Source organism: Syngnathus leptorhynchus, chromosome 19, assembly GCF_054491065.1.
Source record: "Syngnathus leptorhynchus isolate UIUO chromosome 19, UIUO_Slep, whole genome shotgun sequence".
Lineage (NCBI taxonomy): Eukaryota > Metazoa > Chordata > Actinopteri > Syngnathiformes > Syngnathidae > Syngnathus > Syngnathus leptorhynchus.
The window spans coordinates 3,257,392-3,275,027 of NC_141213.1; the positions used below are offsets into that span (position 1 = coordinate 3,257,392).

General features: G+C 41.8%; 1 protein-coding gene across 3 annotated transcripts in view; it reads right to left on the reverse strand.

Annotated features, from left to right (window-relative positions):
* Positions 1-3,525: 3,525 nt before the first annotated feature.
* The window catches only part of adarb2 (adenosine deaminase RNA specific B2 (inactive)), a 182,030-nt gene continuing 167,919 nt past the window's right edge, over positions 3,526-17,636 (reverse strand). For all 3 annotated transcript variants that reach the window (XM_085939648.1, XM_085939651.1, XM_085939649.1), the window contains 6 exons: positions 13,411-13,579; positions 12,111-12,262; positions 11,603-11,771; positions 9,247-9,428; positions 6,430-6,611; positions 3,526-4,671 (listed from right to left, as the gene is read on the reverse strand). In XM_085939648.1, coding sequence (XP_085795774.1) covers positions 4,498-4,671; positions 6,430-6,611; positions 9,247-9,428; positions 11,603-11,771; positions 12,111-12,262; positions 13,411-13,579 — 1,028 coding nt within the window. In that variant the 3' untranslated portion in view covers positions 3,526-4,497. The remainder of the gene's footprint in view (positions 4,672-6,429; positions 6,612-9,246; positions 9,429-11,602; positions 11,772-12,110; positions 12,263-13,410; positions 13,580-17,636) is intronic.

Genomic DNA, 17,636 nt, shown 5'->3' on the forward strand with positions numbered 1-17,636 from the left:
CACTGGAGCAAATTGTCAATTCTGATGTTTATTGTGAAGCACACAACCTCAGGGGAGAAGGGCGCCTACCCCAACTTCTTTCTCCACCTCCAGGCTAATTTGGAGGCTGGTGAGACCCACCACCAAACCTAAAGCATTTTTTAGTGTGTGGATTTCCCTCGGGATGCAAGAGGATGCAGGCCCCTTTCTTTAATATGTCTTCCTGAGGTTCAATGTGGAAGACATTTTTTAATCCCAACTATCCATCCATCCATTTTCTGAACCTCATTGTCCCCACGGGGGTCAGGGGCATGCTGGAGCCTATCCCAGCCGTCATCGAGCAGCAGGTGGGGGACACCCTGAACTGGTTGCCAGCCAGTCGCAGGGCACACAGAGACGAACAACCATCCGCACTCGCACTCACACCTAGGGGCAATTTGGAGTGCTAATCCCAATTATATATATTTAAATAAATAAATAAATAAATAAATAAATAAATACATACATACATACATACATACATACATACATACATACATACATACATACATACATACATAAATACATTCATTCATTCATTCATTCATCCATTCATTCATTTATACATAGATACATAGATAAATAGATACATACAAGCATACATACATACATACATACATACATACACACCTAAATATTGTTATCCAATATATCTACCTCACTTTCACATTAGATTGCTGATTTGAAATGTACTTTTATTATTATTATTTTAATAAACATTTATGTTAAAACTTGTCTGGTGTTTTATTCCTTGTTTTTATTTCTTGACCATAAAAATCATTACATACATACATACATACATACATACATACATACATACATACATACATGCATGCATACATGCATGCATACATACATACATACATACATACATACATACATACATACATACATACATACATACATGCATGCATACATACATAGATACATACATACATACATACATACATACATACATACATTCATTCATTCATTCATTCATTCTTTCATACATACATACATACATACATACATACATACATACATACATACATACATACATACATACATACATACATGCCACACCCGCCCTCACCCCCACTTTCTGATTGGCTGTTTGATATGTGACGTCACTCGGACACTTCATTAGGTACACCGCCATTTTCAGGTGTACCTAATCACAGGCCACTTCATTAGGGAAAAATCATGGTCAAAACTTAAATGAAAGTGAAAAGTGCCACACCCGCCCTCACCCCCACTTTCTGATTGGCTGTTTGATCTGTGACGTCACTCGGACACTCCATTAGGTACGACGCCATTTTCAGGTGTACCTAATCACAGGCCACTTCATTAGGGAAAAATCATGGTCAAAACTTAAATGAAAGTGAAAAGTGCCACACCCGCCCTCACCCCCACTTTCTGATTGGCTGGTTGATCTGTGACGTCACTCGGACACTCCATTAGGTACGACGCCATTTTCAGGTGTACCTAATCACAGGCCACTTCATTAGGGAAAAATCATGGTCAAAACTTAAATGAAAGTGAAAAGTGCCACACCCAAACAACCCCCCACTTTCTGATTGGCTGGTTGATCTGTGACGTCACAAGGACACTCCATTAGGTACACCGCCATTTTCAGGTGTACCTAATCACAGGCCACTTCATTAGGGAAAAATCATGGTCAAAATTTAAATGAAAGTGAAAAGTGCCACACCCAAACAACCCCCCACTTTCTGATTGGCTGGTTGATCTGTGACGTCACTCGGACACTCCATTAGGTACGCCGCCATTTTCAGGTGTACCTAATAACAGGCCACTTCATTAGGGAAAAATCATGGTCAAGTGCCACACCCGCCCTCACCCCCACTTTCTGATTGGCTGTTTGATCTGTGACGTCACTCGGACACTCCATTAGGTACGACGCCATTTTTAGGTGTACCAAATAATAGGCCACTTCATTAGGGAAAAATCATGGTCAAAACTTAAATGAAAGTGTATTTGTTGGGTTGTAGTTGGTGTTATTATACGTAGCCTCCCTTACCTCTTCTGACCGCTCGTCCCTGATACATACATACATACATGCATGCATGCATGCATACATACATTCATTCATTCATTCATTCATTCATTCATTCATACATACATACATACATACATTCATACATACATACATACATACATACATACATACATAAAAAATGAGTAAGATATAATAAGTGTCACAATGTTGTGGTTTTATTCACATATACAGTACAAACATTCACTTTTTTTAATTACTCACTGAAGTGCATTTTAAAGACCTTAGCAGCATCTCTTTCTATACTTTAAATGTACATCATCATTAAACATTTGAGGATCTCTGTCAACATGTCATATCTGGTTGAGTTTTACATATGTACAGTTGCAGGTAGAATATTGCCATTCAGACATAAATTCAAATTATTGGGGGGGGGGGAACTAATGGTCAAGTCTGTTTGTGATGAATGCAGTTGACACACAGATGACAAATGAAGCTTTATTGAACTATATGAGATGAAAAGGCAGTGGTTCAAGGTGCTCTCATTAATAAAAAGACCTACACAATAGTCATTTACAGTCATGATCGACCACAACTATATGAGATCCAACGCAAGAGCCGTATTAAATATCAGGGACACCTTGCAAACTACAACCACAATCTTCCACTTGTCAGCCAAAAGCACAATATCTATGGGAAGACATACTTTTTAAAACAGTTCTTGTACTGCATTACTTTGCCTTTTATGTAATATTTGACATCACCAGTCTTGAGAATTAAGGGCTGAATGTTTGTTTGCACAATTACCTCAATAGTATCATTAAACTTATTGAACCGGGCCCAATAATCTTTGCATTTGTATTGGATCTCATATCATAAAGGGTTACCTTTTCAAGTTTTATTTTGTGTAAATCTGTGTTGGCTCACATGTTGACTTGATGTTCTCCAACTATGAAAGAGTTTTCTCTTCCCAGCTGAGGGAGCACAGAGCATGGAAACATAGCAAGGAATCGCCACAAGATGTCACTCTCACTGCTTGTTTGCATTTTCATCCAGTTCTTGTTTTTTTGTTGTTTTTTTGTTGTTTTTTTTTTTTTGCATAGGTACTCTCACATTCCCAAAACATCCATATTTTATGAATTAAGGACTGAGTATGAAATGTAAACACATGCGAGTGTGTACTTGTTTGTCCTGCAACTGACTAGCAACAAGTCCATAACCAGAAAAAGTTAATGCAGGTTATTTAAAACTACCTGTTAAAGCCGAAAAGATGAACTCAAATGCTTCGATTGAAGTTTTAAAACAGGGAATGTAAGCTTTTAGACCAAAAAGTAGTGGTTTGGTGCCACCATATGCAATCATGGAGTGACAGAAGCATGTTTCAAAACTTACATATTTTCCAAATATGTGCTCACTGGAGAAAATCTAATTGCTTGAGTGCCATCTTGTGGAACTACTTTGCAGAAGTGAAGCTTTATTTAATCAGGCTATAGTGTTATTTCATAGAAAAGTAGCGCTTTGCCGCTATCAAATATGCTGTTGAAGTCCATAATTATATGATTACTACTCTTGCCCATTATTGAAACATGATCATAGCTGTAGAGAATCAGTTCAACAAGGCCTCGATTGAAAGGTGGATCCAGGTCAGGAAAGAAAAAGGGTGAGTGGATATATTAAGTAGGAACGAGTTGAACCAAAAAGTCGCTCCCTCCATCATCAGCTTCACCCGCACTTAGGAAAGTGGTAATGGCCACGTTCATGTACTTCTTCTCCCGACCCAGTGGGGTGTATTAACCTGTCGTCGTGTCGTGTTAAACTGTGCCGCGTTTGAAAGGCGAGGTTGCCGTGGAGATTGACAAGAAGCGGAGCTGTGGAGGGAGGGGGCGAGGAAGACAAAGGAAGTGGGCGAGAAAAAGGGGCGAAGTCAGAGGCGGAGGACGAACGTTGAAAAAGGTGAACACGGGTCGCTTGAGATGGCATTGAATTGTGTCTCCACCTTCTTTTTTCCCCTCACTCACTCACTCTTTCTTTTCCTCTATCGCCCATCACCATGACAGGGCCAGTAATTGGACGTGGTCCTCTCTCACTTTCTTTTCCTTTCCTCTGTCTCTTTCGCTCTCTCCCATGGCTTTGCTCCTCAGCGGGAGCCTTGGGGCCCGGAAATAGCTGATGACAAGATAGCGGCTGCCTTTCATTTAGCTCAAGGTTACCCCACCCTTCTTTGACAGACGCCACACCTGAGGGGTGGGGGGTGTGGTGGACACATGTGTGTGTAAGCGAGTTTAAAGGACACATAGGATAAAAAATAAAAAACCACACAATCCCTTTTATTTCCTCTTCCTTTCAGCACATCTAGTTGAGCTTCCGGTTTTTGTATTGAGCAGTGGATGTGTGGGTAACAAAACACACAAAGAGCATGACCCCAAGCTCACCCTAAAAAAAAAAAAAAAGTTCACACTTCCACACACAGAAACACTCCTCACTCAGTCCGATAGCAAGAATTGCTCCTGCTCAGGTGGTTTCTTCACCCAGGTGCCCAGGCCTGTTTCTTGCAGTGACCTGAACCACTGCTGCTTGACTATCTGGTAAGAGCGGGCCGCCATCTTGGCCTGGCAGTAAAGCAGCTGGCCCTCCGAGCAGGACGCCGGGATCCCCAGCTGGCAAAGACAAGAGAGGACAAAAGAGATGTGATGATGGCTTCCATTGGTACCAAATACATTATAAATAATATAAACATAAATTATTTGCATTGTGCAGGTCCACATTCCGCAGCAAAATTCTGTTGGATCAATTTGACCTAAAAGGCTAAAGGTTGCGGCGATGGAGCGAGCGAAGATGACGAGCAAAACAAACCGAATGAGCTGGCACAAATGCATTTAGGAGGGGTAGCGGGAGAGGTGGGGGGGTTCGGGGCCTTCAACAGCTGTGTAATCTCTCCCATTTAAATTTCACAAGCAATTGAACATTCTCTGCGCTTTCTGTGCATTACTATCGTCGCGAGGGGAAACAATGAAGATCAACGTGGAGACAAAGAAGGGGGGGGGGGGGGGTGTAAGAATGGGAAAGTTTCTTCTGGAGATGAGTGTGACTGCTCTTGCGTGGCCCTTATATGCACCGTGCAGAGAACACTTAGGTTAGGGGAAGGGGGGGGGGGAGCAAGGGGGGCGTGGAGTACTTCTCCAAATAATTATCGTTTCATAGTCATTATACTTTAACGGCGACCATTTGGTGATGAAGCCGCTGTCTTTTACATAAAGTTTCAGAATGGAAATGAGAGTGCAGCAAGGTCTTGCTGTTAAAGATCCAAACTGGCAGCTTGCGATAAACACACGCTAGCGGGTCAACGCATATATCGACTGGAGAAAGACAAATGTGGTTGTTTTTTTTCCGTGTGTGTTTGGATAGAAATGGGCTACTTCATCTTTTAGATTCAATGGAGTGTTGTAATGCCACAAGAGAAGATTGACATCATTATTGTATCATTGCATAAGAATCTTGAATCAAGTAAACTTCAGGCAGAAACTAAATGAAAACACTTTGTGTGTGGAAGAGATGTGCTCTCTGGTGTCGTGTTTGCCGGCTGACATTGTAACAAGGGCATCTTGATGGTGCACCTGTGTTCTTTTGCGCAATGACCTTACCACCATTATTACTATAGACACGGGCAACCTCCCCTTTGTTGAACTAAAACATTACACAATAGTTGAACTTATCCAAAATCGGATTTTACCGACTGAAATTGCTGAACACATTATCAGGTTTCAGAGAAGTGTTATCTTCAGTTTGCCGTGAGTCGCTCACAATGGAATTCTAACCTTGAGGGAACATTTGCCAGCGAAATGTTCCATGTGAGTAAAACAAATCAATGTTGGCTGATCCACAGCGGAGACAAGAGGGTAAAGTTGCAGGTGTAAAAATAGACTATTCAACACACTAGAAGAATGACTAGAGTGCATTAGTTTAAAAAAAAAAAAAAAAAAAAAAAAAAAAAGATTGTTGGTAGAGATATGATTTGGAAAATGATGGTGATGATCATCTTAATTAATAATGTCTGAACAAACTGTGAAAATCAATGAATAACTGATCCCTGAGCAAAAAAGGTATGTACATATGTAAATGGTATCAAAGCCCGAATAAATGAAACTCACTCTCTCAGTCCAAAATAAGTGCTTGGCACTAAGAAGTATGCGATTGGAAAATGAAGCTTCAAAATTTGCTTCATGAACCAGTTGTTGTATTTATTGACAACTCTGTTCAACACTGGACTGAAAGTACATTACCTTGCCATTTCTTAAGGCCCATTATTTCAACCAACAGTGGTGTCAACAGATACAACAAGTGGTTCATGAAGCAAATTTGAAGCTTCATTTCCCCATCCAAACACAAAATGGTAAAAAGGCATTTTCGATCCCCACCTTGCTGTAAAGTCTGTTCCAGCGTGAGAACAGCACGTGTTTGCAGAGGCGTGAAGGCATCCCTGAGTCACGTCTCCGTCCCGTAGCGGTGTTGACCACCTCCAACTGCGCGTCGCCCAACGTCCAGTTGACACTCACGCACAAGGCCTTCCCTGAATGCTGATACTCAGCACAGCTTAACCCTGCAGGAGAGCCAAACGAAAAGCAAAAGACTTGACAAAATCTCTTGAAAATGACATTGATGCTAATTTCTCTTTTGTTTTGCGCGTCGGTTTTACAGCACGAGAGAATACTTTGAAATGTGTTGCAATAAATTTAAACGTGTTCACATCACGTGGGAGTGTTTTATCGATTTTTTCCTCTTCATCATGGCTTTTCAACTATTCATGTGTTTCCAACAAATCACCAGCAAAACACAGGGTTGACTGTATTTGTTTGCTGTTATGAAGTACCGAGTATAGATTTACAAGGCTTTAACACGACTCTAGCTTCAGGCTACAACATAACAAATGAAGAAGATCTGAACAGTCCCTGAACGCACCGATTCTCCCAGAGGCTACTACAACTTTACAGCTGCTTGAAACTATATGGCTGTGTATATAAACCTTAAGAACTGCTCGGAGACTGAGAAGGAAATGTGATAACAAGAGACCTAGAGGTATTCAAGTGTAAACATGCGGTTATCAGTGACAAGTAAATGTTGCCAGATTTATGCTGAAATGGGACTTAAATCCCAGAGATGAAAGGTATTCTAGTAAAAAAAAAAAAAAAAAAAAAAATCTCTTTGCACCATTGGGTCACATGTTACATGTCACATTGGTCTTTGTTGACGCTGCATTGTAAGATTCGTTGTTTGTGTCTTTCTTGTCTGCTCTTTTTGTCTCTCCAGCCGCCATTCTTTGTCTTTGTGTTGTAAATAAACATTTGCAGTTTGGGTCCACCTGATCATTTGCCTCTCATCAATATTCTTACATAGCCTCAGTTGCTCTTCTTTTGGACCTGGATTGAACTGCCTGCCGCAGCGACAATCCTCACTGTGTATTATTACCCGTCTCCTTTTTTTTTTTTCCGACGCACTCCTTTGTACAAAAGAAGCGCTCTATCCATCTTGCCTTTACCCCCCTCCCCTTTTCTCGAACCATTCATGGCTCATTGGATCCCTTCAATGGACTCCACTCCTCTCTGTCTGTAATAGCCAATTTCATTTTTCTTGCCCTGATGGAAGACTTGATCGGTGTCTCGCTCTGGGAGAGACGATGCACGGCAGACATGAAAGAGGCGAGAATTAGTGTGTTTAGTTAGAAGACGCGTGTCAGTACAACACACACAGAGCTGTGGGTTAATATCTGAAGCTGCTGACAAATGTACACACAGAATTTTGCCTTGTGCTCAGTTACAGCAAACAGTGCGTAAAAAAAAAAAAATGAAAATGGTAGGTTTGGAAAAACAAAAGCGTCAATCAATAGCAGGCGTTATTTGATACAGCGTTTGTAATGGATGTCATTAGTCTGTGCAAACAAAGTTGTCACTTGTCATGTTCCGACACCACATAAATGCTCTTTTTCCCGTTATTTACTTTCTGCCCTCATGATTCCCATTTTCTTGGTGACTACCCAAATGTTGTCAGATAAAGACTGTGATTACATTGATTTAGTGAAGGGCCATCTTGACTCTCTGTTCATGCTTCTCATGTCCCTCTTTGTCCACCTTTCCTACCCCTGAATTGACTGCTGCAGCTACTTGAGATACAGCGGACAACGATCGGACATACACAAATGCAAAGAGACAATACTATAAAACGATACTATAAAATAAAACAACATATATATTTTTTTGTTTACATTACATTTCCTCAGAATAAAAAAAATATTTATAAATGCTAACAGCTATTTAACTCGTCAAAATAAATAAATTGAAGTTACATTTTGGGAGTATAGTATCAAAAACAGCAGAGATCAAAATGATTCTACATATAGAAAAAAAAACCAGATAGAATGAAAATCTTTTTTGTGTAAATATGTTTTTATCAATAACATCCATAGAAAGAGCTGCCCTACATTGCATGTGCAAATTACTCAGGGAGTGGCCTAGATTAGAAGTGATGGCTGATGCAATATCTCCAAACCGGGTGTCATTCACAAGCTCTTCCAGCATTCAGCTTCACTACAAATGAAATTGTTGGGTCTCAGTGGAATCTTAGAAGCAGATTTGTTTGTTTGGCTGCCACGATGACACTGTTGCGTTGGACAGCGAGATGAGTTTATGTGTCTGTGCGTGTGATGTTTGCATGCACTACTGTTGGAGTTCATTTGGCACAAAGTTGACAGATCTGGAATCTGATGATAAACATCATATGGCAAACACAACACGACTGTCAAAAAAAAAAAATAAATCTTTGTGTAGATCCTAAAACGTGGAGGCATATTTTAGGAAAGTAAGAACTGAAAGTATTTTGGTGCATTGGTGGAAGCGGTAAACCAGTATTTTTTTTATTTTAATATCTCTATGCTATATAGTTCATATACTTATAAATCACTTCAGTAACGGGAATTAGGGTAAATTAGCATAAACTAGATCTAGACTACAACTTACTTTGGATCACTAGGAGGGAGGCTGCGAAGGCATTGACCGCCCCTTAGGTATTTTCCAATTTTTCCAAGATTTATTTCTTCCCGTTATTCGAAAATAAAATATGTGTTTATCAGCATTTTCAGAACAAGTCTGGTTTTAATTTTTCTTTCTTTTTCTTTGCTGCACCCCTGAGATCGTCTAGCTCTGCCGCTGCATATGTGTGTGTCATTTAAAAAATTTTCTTACCACTGAGCAGCGGCTGGTTGCGTCTGTAATTGGCGGGAAGGGGGCCCAGTCGTTCCTGCCGCTGGTTGAGGACCCTGCCCAGATGGCCCGTGTGGCGCAGGCTGCCCACGGTCACGCTATGAAGGTACACAGGCTCTATTAAGTGGCTCAGCAATGCACCTTGCAGGCCAAGAATATTCCACCTGCGTGCAGGGAAAGAGGAAGGACACATTAGGGAGTACTTTATGGAGATGGCAAGGTGAGGTCGATGGTGTGGAGAGCAGGAAGGATTGTGGAGGCATGGCGAAACTCAAAGGTTGAATGAGCGAAGGAAAAAAAAAAAGAGGACAGGCAGAGTAAAAGAGACCAATCACAGATAGAGACAATTTGATTGTTATCTTGATGTGGGACGTGATGAATAACATCTGCTGGAGCGTCAATAACCACAAACACACCATTTTTCCCAGCGGTTAGAGACACAAAGCATTAGCAGCGCTCACAACAACAACACTGCCACAGGTCAGTGCATCAGCATTCATTACCACAACAACACATTAGCATGCGTGCATTTGTCAGTGCCGGTAGAGGTTAATGCACTGCACGACGTCGCAGGCAGGCCTCCGTCCATCACCTGCGGGAGGTCGATCGCGGCCAGTTTGTTAAGGGAGATCCACCTGCGTCGGCAGGAGTTCATCCCGCCTGTCTCGCTCACACGCCCGATAAGGGAATTGCCCAACGCCAACTGCTGGAATCCTCGCTTTAACAAGCAGATGCTCATTCACTGATGGAAAATGATTATTATGATGTTTATATTCCTTTCTAGCCTCACAGAGGCATTCTGCTCTACCAAATCTTTTTACTGCACTTTTTTAAAAAGACACCAAAGACTCGAAAATACTGGATTAATCCAAAACATTTGGTTGGTTGTATTAGCTGGATTCCAAAATAAAAACAAAAAACATTGAGTTCCATGAAATATGGAGATATGGAAATCATTTCTCCCCCACATTTTACAATTCAGGCGGTGTATGTCCATGAAGGTGTTTGGAGAGAGGTCTTATTTCTACATTGACGTTCTTTTGGTTAATCAGTGACACTTTATCATGGGTGCAATTACAGTGACTACTGTTTTTCTTTCCTGGCTGACTTAATAATCACTCATTACAGCGCCTTTCACTTCCTAAGCAGTCAATTAACATTAGCGGCTATCTGGGAATCGCTAAATGAGCTCGTGATGCGGTGGCCACAGTTTACCTGCAATCTGTCCGGAACAGGCGCTCCGAGCTTTACACATACACACACACACCACCTCTGCCAAAACCAAAATGGTTTAGCCTGAAATATTAATTTTGCCAGAAAGCGACACCGTGAATCAGAGACATCTTCTAATCTCATGCAAGAAAAGGCAGCCATCTGGCTCGGGTGTATGAATTTAAAGCGTGGAAAAAAAAAAAAGGCGAGAGAGGAGACCTCCACTTCTCCCTCTCTGTCGCTCGCCCTTTCTTCCCACCCTCCGTAAACGCCGTCATTAAAGTAATCATCTGCATAAAACTACGAAAGGATGGAAAACATCAAGATTATATGGGAGCCATTCCGGACACTCAATTAAATCCAGCTGTCAAATCAAATATTAGCACAGGGGCATCGGGGGGCATCAACAACTCTCCGCCTGGCCTAAGAGAACATAAATGGCTGATTATAACCACGAGGCGTCTATGTAAGTTAACAAACATATTAGTTAAAAAAAAATCCTCCATGGTCAAGCTAACCATAATAAAGTGCAGCTCCTGAAGGAAGAGAGGGATAAAAAAGTAATAGGACTGGAGAATGGGTGTTACGGAGGACAAAAAGAGCATTGATGGGGATCACTTTAAGTGTGTGTGTGTGGTCACATTGCAGTCCTCTCACCCTCCACCCTGACCTTGATAAAGCGGCCCTTGGTGACCCACTCACTTTAACGATGAACACCGGTGATTTACAGCGATATAAAGAGTGCTCAGAGGAGGCTGCAGAGCTAAGAGTGTGTCTGGCGCAATTGTAGAAGAGGGTGAGGGGAGGGGGTGAGGGTCCTTTCACCCTCCTCTGTCACTCTTTTTTTTTATATCAAAAAGTAATTGCTTTCACCCTTGGTGGTGACCTGGGTATATTTAATCACACCATCTCCAGTCCTTGCCAACTGAATCAAATTGGTCAAATTAACAGCGGCTCAGCAGGAGGAGGGTTCAACCTCACGCTATCACACTCACTCTTTAGATGTAGTTCTTCACACAACAAGGAGAGAGTGAGCCTCTCTAAGTGAAACTCTTGATGAGGCTCAATTCGAAATATGCAGCCTGGATTCAAAATGGAGCCACTTTATTTGACAGAAACCCCAAACCTGGTTATTTTGTCAGTGCAGGACATGGTGATGAGTTGCTCTCCTTGCAAAACGCCGTCCCACGTTTGGACGGACCCCCGACACCTCACCGGGACTGTCCCTTCGCCTGATTCGATTTTAGTTCGCAGGTGGCAACGGTGCTTCCTCATGAGGTGTCTCCTGCTGGGTACTGCAAAGAGAAAAGCAGCACCTGAGAGCAAAGAACATTTTAACTGCAAAAAAAATCGAACCTTAAAAAAAAACTAAAACTAATCAGATTATCAATTTGCAATGGTTAGCGCTCTATCTGGGAACCGATTTAACAGCGTGGAACATTTTGTAGCCTCTACTCTGCTACTTAAATGCATTAAAGGTATTAAATATCCTGTATAAATGTATGGAAATAAAAACTATGAAAATAAAAGGCAAAATCTTGAAAAAAGTATGATGTATCAAAGTCAAAGTCAAAGTATATTAGGAACATGGAAATTATTTTGGGAGAATCGGCGTGAGGTGAGCACACACTTACGGTCCGTGGTGATTTCGTAGGGCGAGTTGACTCTCCCGTCTCCACACGGTGAGGTGCTGATGTACAAATGGAAGTGGACGCTGTCTCGTAATCTGTAGCTGCGTTCCTTATGCCGCACAAAAATGGACTGTTCCCAGTCTTCTGGCTTTTTACTTTGATAACAAACATGCAAAACAAACATAAGAACAAGCAACACCAATGCATTAAGTGTCAATCTTGTACCAGCTACTCTATTTTGATTGGCATCGACTGTGATCACTCCCATAGCGGCGCAGACCGCCCTCTTAGATTCGCTGGCCTGTGTTTGTATTTGAAATGACACCGCAGATGATTAACACGGTTCACAAAAATAAAATCCTTGCAGAATGTATATTCCAATTCTAGTCTAACAATCCTAATGGCTGTGTAAAAATGTAAGAAAAACAAACCAACTTGGATACACCTTATCACAAGTGGCTCATTGATTCACAGGACAGTATATCAAAAAACATTAAAAAAAAAACAAAAAAACATCACAAGCACTCTTCTTAAAATAACCTCTCATCTGTCTGTGGTGTCCTTTCACTGTGGGTAAATATGTCAGTTGTGGCATTTTGGTGGGTCATTTCATTATGAGTTATCTCCTCCATTAGCCTTCTTGCTCAACCGCAACTCCCTGTCACTGCCATCCAGCATTGTGCTAAGACGCAAAAGTCTGGCAGTGTATGCAAATATGACATTCTGCTATCTACACTTCTTGCCACTAATCTGATGAATCAGCCTTGCCATTAAGTTCTTGGAGATGGGGGGGGCATCATTTATGCTTATGGAAGCAGGCATCACAGCACATCATGCCTGTTTCTACTTTCCTATTGTGTGAGTTAAATGCAGACTGGACCATTGCGCACAGGTTGCAAGAGCACACAAAGTAGATACATTTGCAACAGTTCTATTAAAAAAAACAACATGAAGGTTATCAAGACTCTGAGGTGTGCATGCTTCCACTGTATAGTGGTTGTTAAGAACTCAATGGTGAATGGAGCCTTGCCATGAAGACAGAGAAATTCTTAGCGCTGCAGTGGGAGGTCACGCCAAATAAGCTCTTTAATGCTATTAAGAATTTCATGTGATAAGTTGTTCAAGTTGCTGCAGGCGTGTTGGCAACACTATGGAAACCTGGCAAGTTGGTAAGCTTGGACCGGTGTGCTGTGTTCTGATGTCAACTTTAAAGCTTGCAAATATGCTTCATTTAGATCACAGCCTTTAGAATTTTGGGAAAATTGGAATACTGTTGTAAGATTGTGATAGTCATGTGATTTACCTAAAGAAGAGCTCCAGTTGAGAGTAGAGAAAACGTAGTAGAGCTCTGCGTACTGTCACTTCAGCATGACAGTCATTGACCACTTGTCCATGGTCACTCAGATTCTCCCCGTTGATACACTTGGTTCCTGTGGACAACGCCACCACCTGGGCATAGTTGATGTCCAGACCTGTCCAATACACAAACATGAAATGTAAATAATAACCCTGTGATGTCATTGACCTCATTATCACGAAAAATTCCCAGAATATTTTTTTTATCTGGCTTCGCACCCAATTTCAGGAGGGGACAGTGTCCCCGAGGCCCCCTCTCTAGCTCCGCCAGTGGTTGCCAGCTGAGATTCAAACCAAAGTCTGCTATTGACTGTGACTTAGCCATTTGTGATCCGAGCAAAAGTCTTTAAAAGCAGCATGAGCACTTGGATGCTATGCTGACAATTTGGTATGCACAGTTGATATTTTACCTTGTGTCTAACACACTTTTTTCCTCCTAGTGTGTGTCTTCCTGATCCCCTCCTGCTTCTCTCTATGTACACCTGATCCACCATTACCTGCTCTAGCTTGATCACCTGTCATCCATCAAAGAGGCGGCTTTCTTCTTTTGCCAGATCATTGTCTCTGCTACCGCGCTCAGCAGCTCCGTCAACACTTCGGCCCTTCCTCGCGCGATTAATCATCGTTTAGCTCGGCTCCCTGGGTTGCCCTCTCAGGTTATACAGCTTGCCTGTTGGCCCACCTGTCAGCCACCCTGTCTGCTCCATTCGCCACCTTGGTTCCTTGGTTCATTACATCACTTCTTTGTAACTCACTTCATTATTCTCTGTCAGACTTGTCTTGCTCACCGACCTCATTCACTAGCTCTCCTGCTTGTCAAAATATATTCACATAAGGATTTGTATTCTGGGTCAAGAAGACCGTAATTCACTCAACATAGGTGCGATTTTCCTGACACTTGTTTCCTAAAATTTCTCATAGTGATTTCCGAGACAAGTGTAAGGTCGTGCAAGTGTTTGATGCACAGACAAGAGGCGGAGAAGAACATTAATGGCGAGCCATTCCCTTTGTCGGTTGCCTCACATCACTCCCCTCGCCTCAGAAAGTCAGGTTCTGTTGGCTCCAGGCAAATCCGTAGGCGCTGCCGGACCAACACATGAGCTTTTATCAGCTCCGGCCCAGACGCCACTGTGGAAGGAAGAGTCCTGACACCTCCATTGATGAGAGGAAATGGGGGAAATGTTGAGAGGATGGGAGTAATGGGTGGCATGAGGAACGTGTAGTTGAGGAAAAAAGAAATTACAGGAAAGAACCTGTATTTGATTTCTTGGATATGCTAATTTGTGGAATAGTGCTTGGTAGTGTTGCAGAGATTTCTTAAAAATGCTAATTTCTATACTGTCCGAAATACACATGCATTTATGACTTGAAAATCCCCTCCATTTTGAATCAAAACACTTTGTATTCCCAGTTAGTTTTCACTATATTTCTTTCACACTGATAAAATGAGTTCAAAAAGGTAACAGACTGCCAATTTCACTCTCTGGCTTTTCCTCACCGTTCCACTTTGCAATTGTTTGGATCAATTTTGCAATGGCTAATTTCTGCAGTGCTATTCGCTACCCTGCCATGAAATTGGCAAAGAGGTTGCTGGCTGTTGGTGAGTGTGAGAGACGGAGATGCAAGGTGGAGGGCGAAGGGCGGGAGGTAAAGAGAGACGGTAAAAGATAAAGCCCCATCATAAGCTGTGTATTAAAACCAGAAATAATCAGCTTAAATACAAAGAGAGAGAGAGAGAGAGAGAGAGAGAGAGAGAGAGAGAGAGAGAGAGAGAGAGAGAGAGAGAGAGAGAGAGAGAGAGAGAGAGAGAGAGAGAGAGAGAGATAGAGAGAGAGAGATAGAGAGAGAGAGATAGAGAGAGAGAGAGAGAGAGATAGAGAGATAGAGAGATAGAGAGATAGAGAGAGAGAGAGATAGAGAGATAGAGAGATAGAGAGAGAGAGAGAGAGGGTCAAAAGTAACATCTCTTCCCACACTAATCTGTTGATTGTTGATGCTTTCCATGTTACACCTCCAGATGACAACACTGTCAAAAAGCATGCACATCACAGAATGACATCTGGATGCACTGTGCTATAAATAAGTAAGACAAAGCACACATTAGTGCATTATGGCAGTGTAGTATTTATTTTTTTGGGTTGCAATTCCTGAGCAGAAAACAAATATTATCGTACGATACATCAACAGCATCCAAAGATGCTTGTTTATTTATTTATTTATTTATTTGTAATTCAAGAATTATTTTATTTATTTATTTTAATTATTTTATTCTTATTCTTATTATTATTATTTTTTTTTATTGTCGAACCCCCAGGGTCATTTGGCTAGACTAACTGATACATACGAGAGCTATTTCCATTTATTTTTTTGGCTCACTGGCATAGCTAAATGAGCCAAGCAAAATATTTAAAAAGTTCATTCATTCAATACTTTTAATGTAAACGGAATATTTTTAGTAATTTCATACACCATTGTAGATCACCCGCAGATTCAAATAATATAAAATCAATGTCTAACCACCAGGCCGCATCCCATTACAACGCTCAAGTCTATCTCTCGTTAGATTCACCCAAGTTTGTATTCTTTTTTTTTTTTTTTTTTAGCAGTCCATTCTGCTAATTTAAAGGAAACAGTGTGGCTGTTGCAGGATCATGGTTTTCGTCAACCTGGGGAACAGAATCGATCCAGGACACAAAAATCAATAAGCCCTTGCACTACCAAAGGAAAGTGGTGAAGCATTACATGCTACACTGAGGCTACAATTTGCAGTACGTGACTGTCCAATGCAAAAAACCCATCCATCCAAATTAAAATGCGATCAATATTTTTGGGTAATTTAGTCAAAGTTTACAAACTCAAACATCATAATCAGAAAGCATGATAATGTGTGGAAGATTATATTTGGCGTCAACATTATAAAGCCGATCTTCTCTGGCTTCGTTTACCATATGAGGTTGGGTGATTAACCGGAATGTCATCCAAAACATGTTCTTTGAATCATGGGAAACCTCAGAAAATCCTCAGTGGTTGTAAAGAGGAAGAGTTGGCAAGAATAGAAAGAGCACCCTGTTGAATCTTTATTAGCTTTAGCAGTCAACTGCTCTGTGCACATAAGGGTTTCTTTGTGAAATGGTACTGAAGCTCCCAAAATCTCTCCCTGGGCTGCAACACACTGCGCACATCTCGGCTCCCCCCCCCCCCCCCCCCTTTCCACTTTGAAAGGGTTTTCTTGCCGCATGTGATTACTCACTTGTACATTTTCAAGCAGCTTGAAAATAAAATAAAAAAACAGATTAAGTAGTGTGTGTGTGGGGGGGAATCCCTGTTTGAAAATGCTCGTAAATACCATAACTTAACTGTCATTTGTAATCAAAATATTCAAATCCTTTTTCTCTCTCATCTTTTTTTTTTCCTTAAGTCCCTCTGGCGGCTCGGCATTTTAGCTTAAAGAAATATGATTGTGCAAAACCTTCATCCAATTCAAGCAAAAGCACATTTCCCCATACAGACTTGAATATTTTTTCATGTCTTTGAGCCCATTTGAACATGAAAACCTCTACGCTATTTGATGCCGTGTGCCGCTACTTTGCTTTGACTCTCGTCTCGCCACTCTCACCCTGCTGGCAAGGCTAATCTCGATCTCATTGGGGCTCAACTGCCTCAGTGGGACTCCATTGGCATGTGGCTAGGGGGATTCGGCGCCTGTCTGCGCTTCAAAGACGGACCCTGATTAAGATTCTTGAGGCGCAAAACGGCGCATCAGACACATGGAGGGAGACAAAGAAGAAGGGAAAAAAAATACGGCAGGCAACACAGAACAGGACTCCCTAGTGTTCCTGTCAAGTTCTGTGTCTGCGGGAGCGGCGGGAGAAGCGCTGCGGTGGCGGCGCCTACTACCTCTGCAAATGCGAGGCCAGTTTGTCTGGATCTTTGAAGATAACGTGCTATTAATAAACAAACAGAAGCAATTACTGGCAGGCAGAGGAGAGGAGAAGGATTGGTTAAGGTCAGGATGAGCGCAGCCGCTCTCACTCCAGTCAACAGTGAGGAGCTGCAGCAGTGCTGCGGAGATACCGATCCCTCACCGCGACCCCTGTAACCCTGCTGCCGGCAGCCACGAGGGGAGGATAATTCTCTCGGGCTACTTCATTTTTGAAACTGTCCCTCTATTTT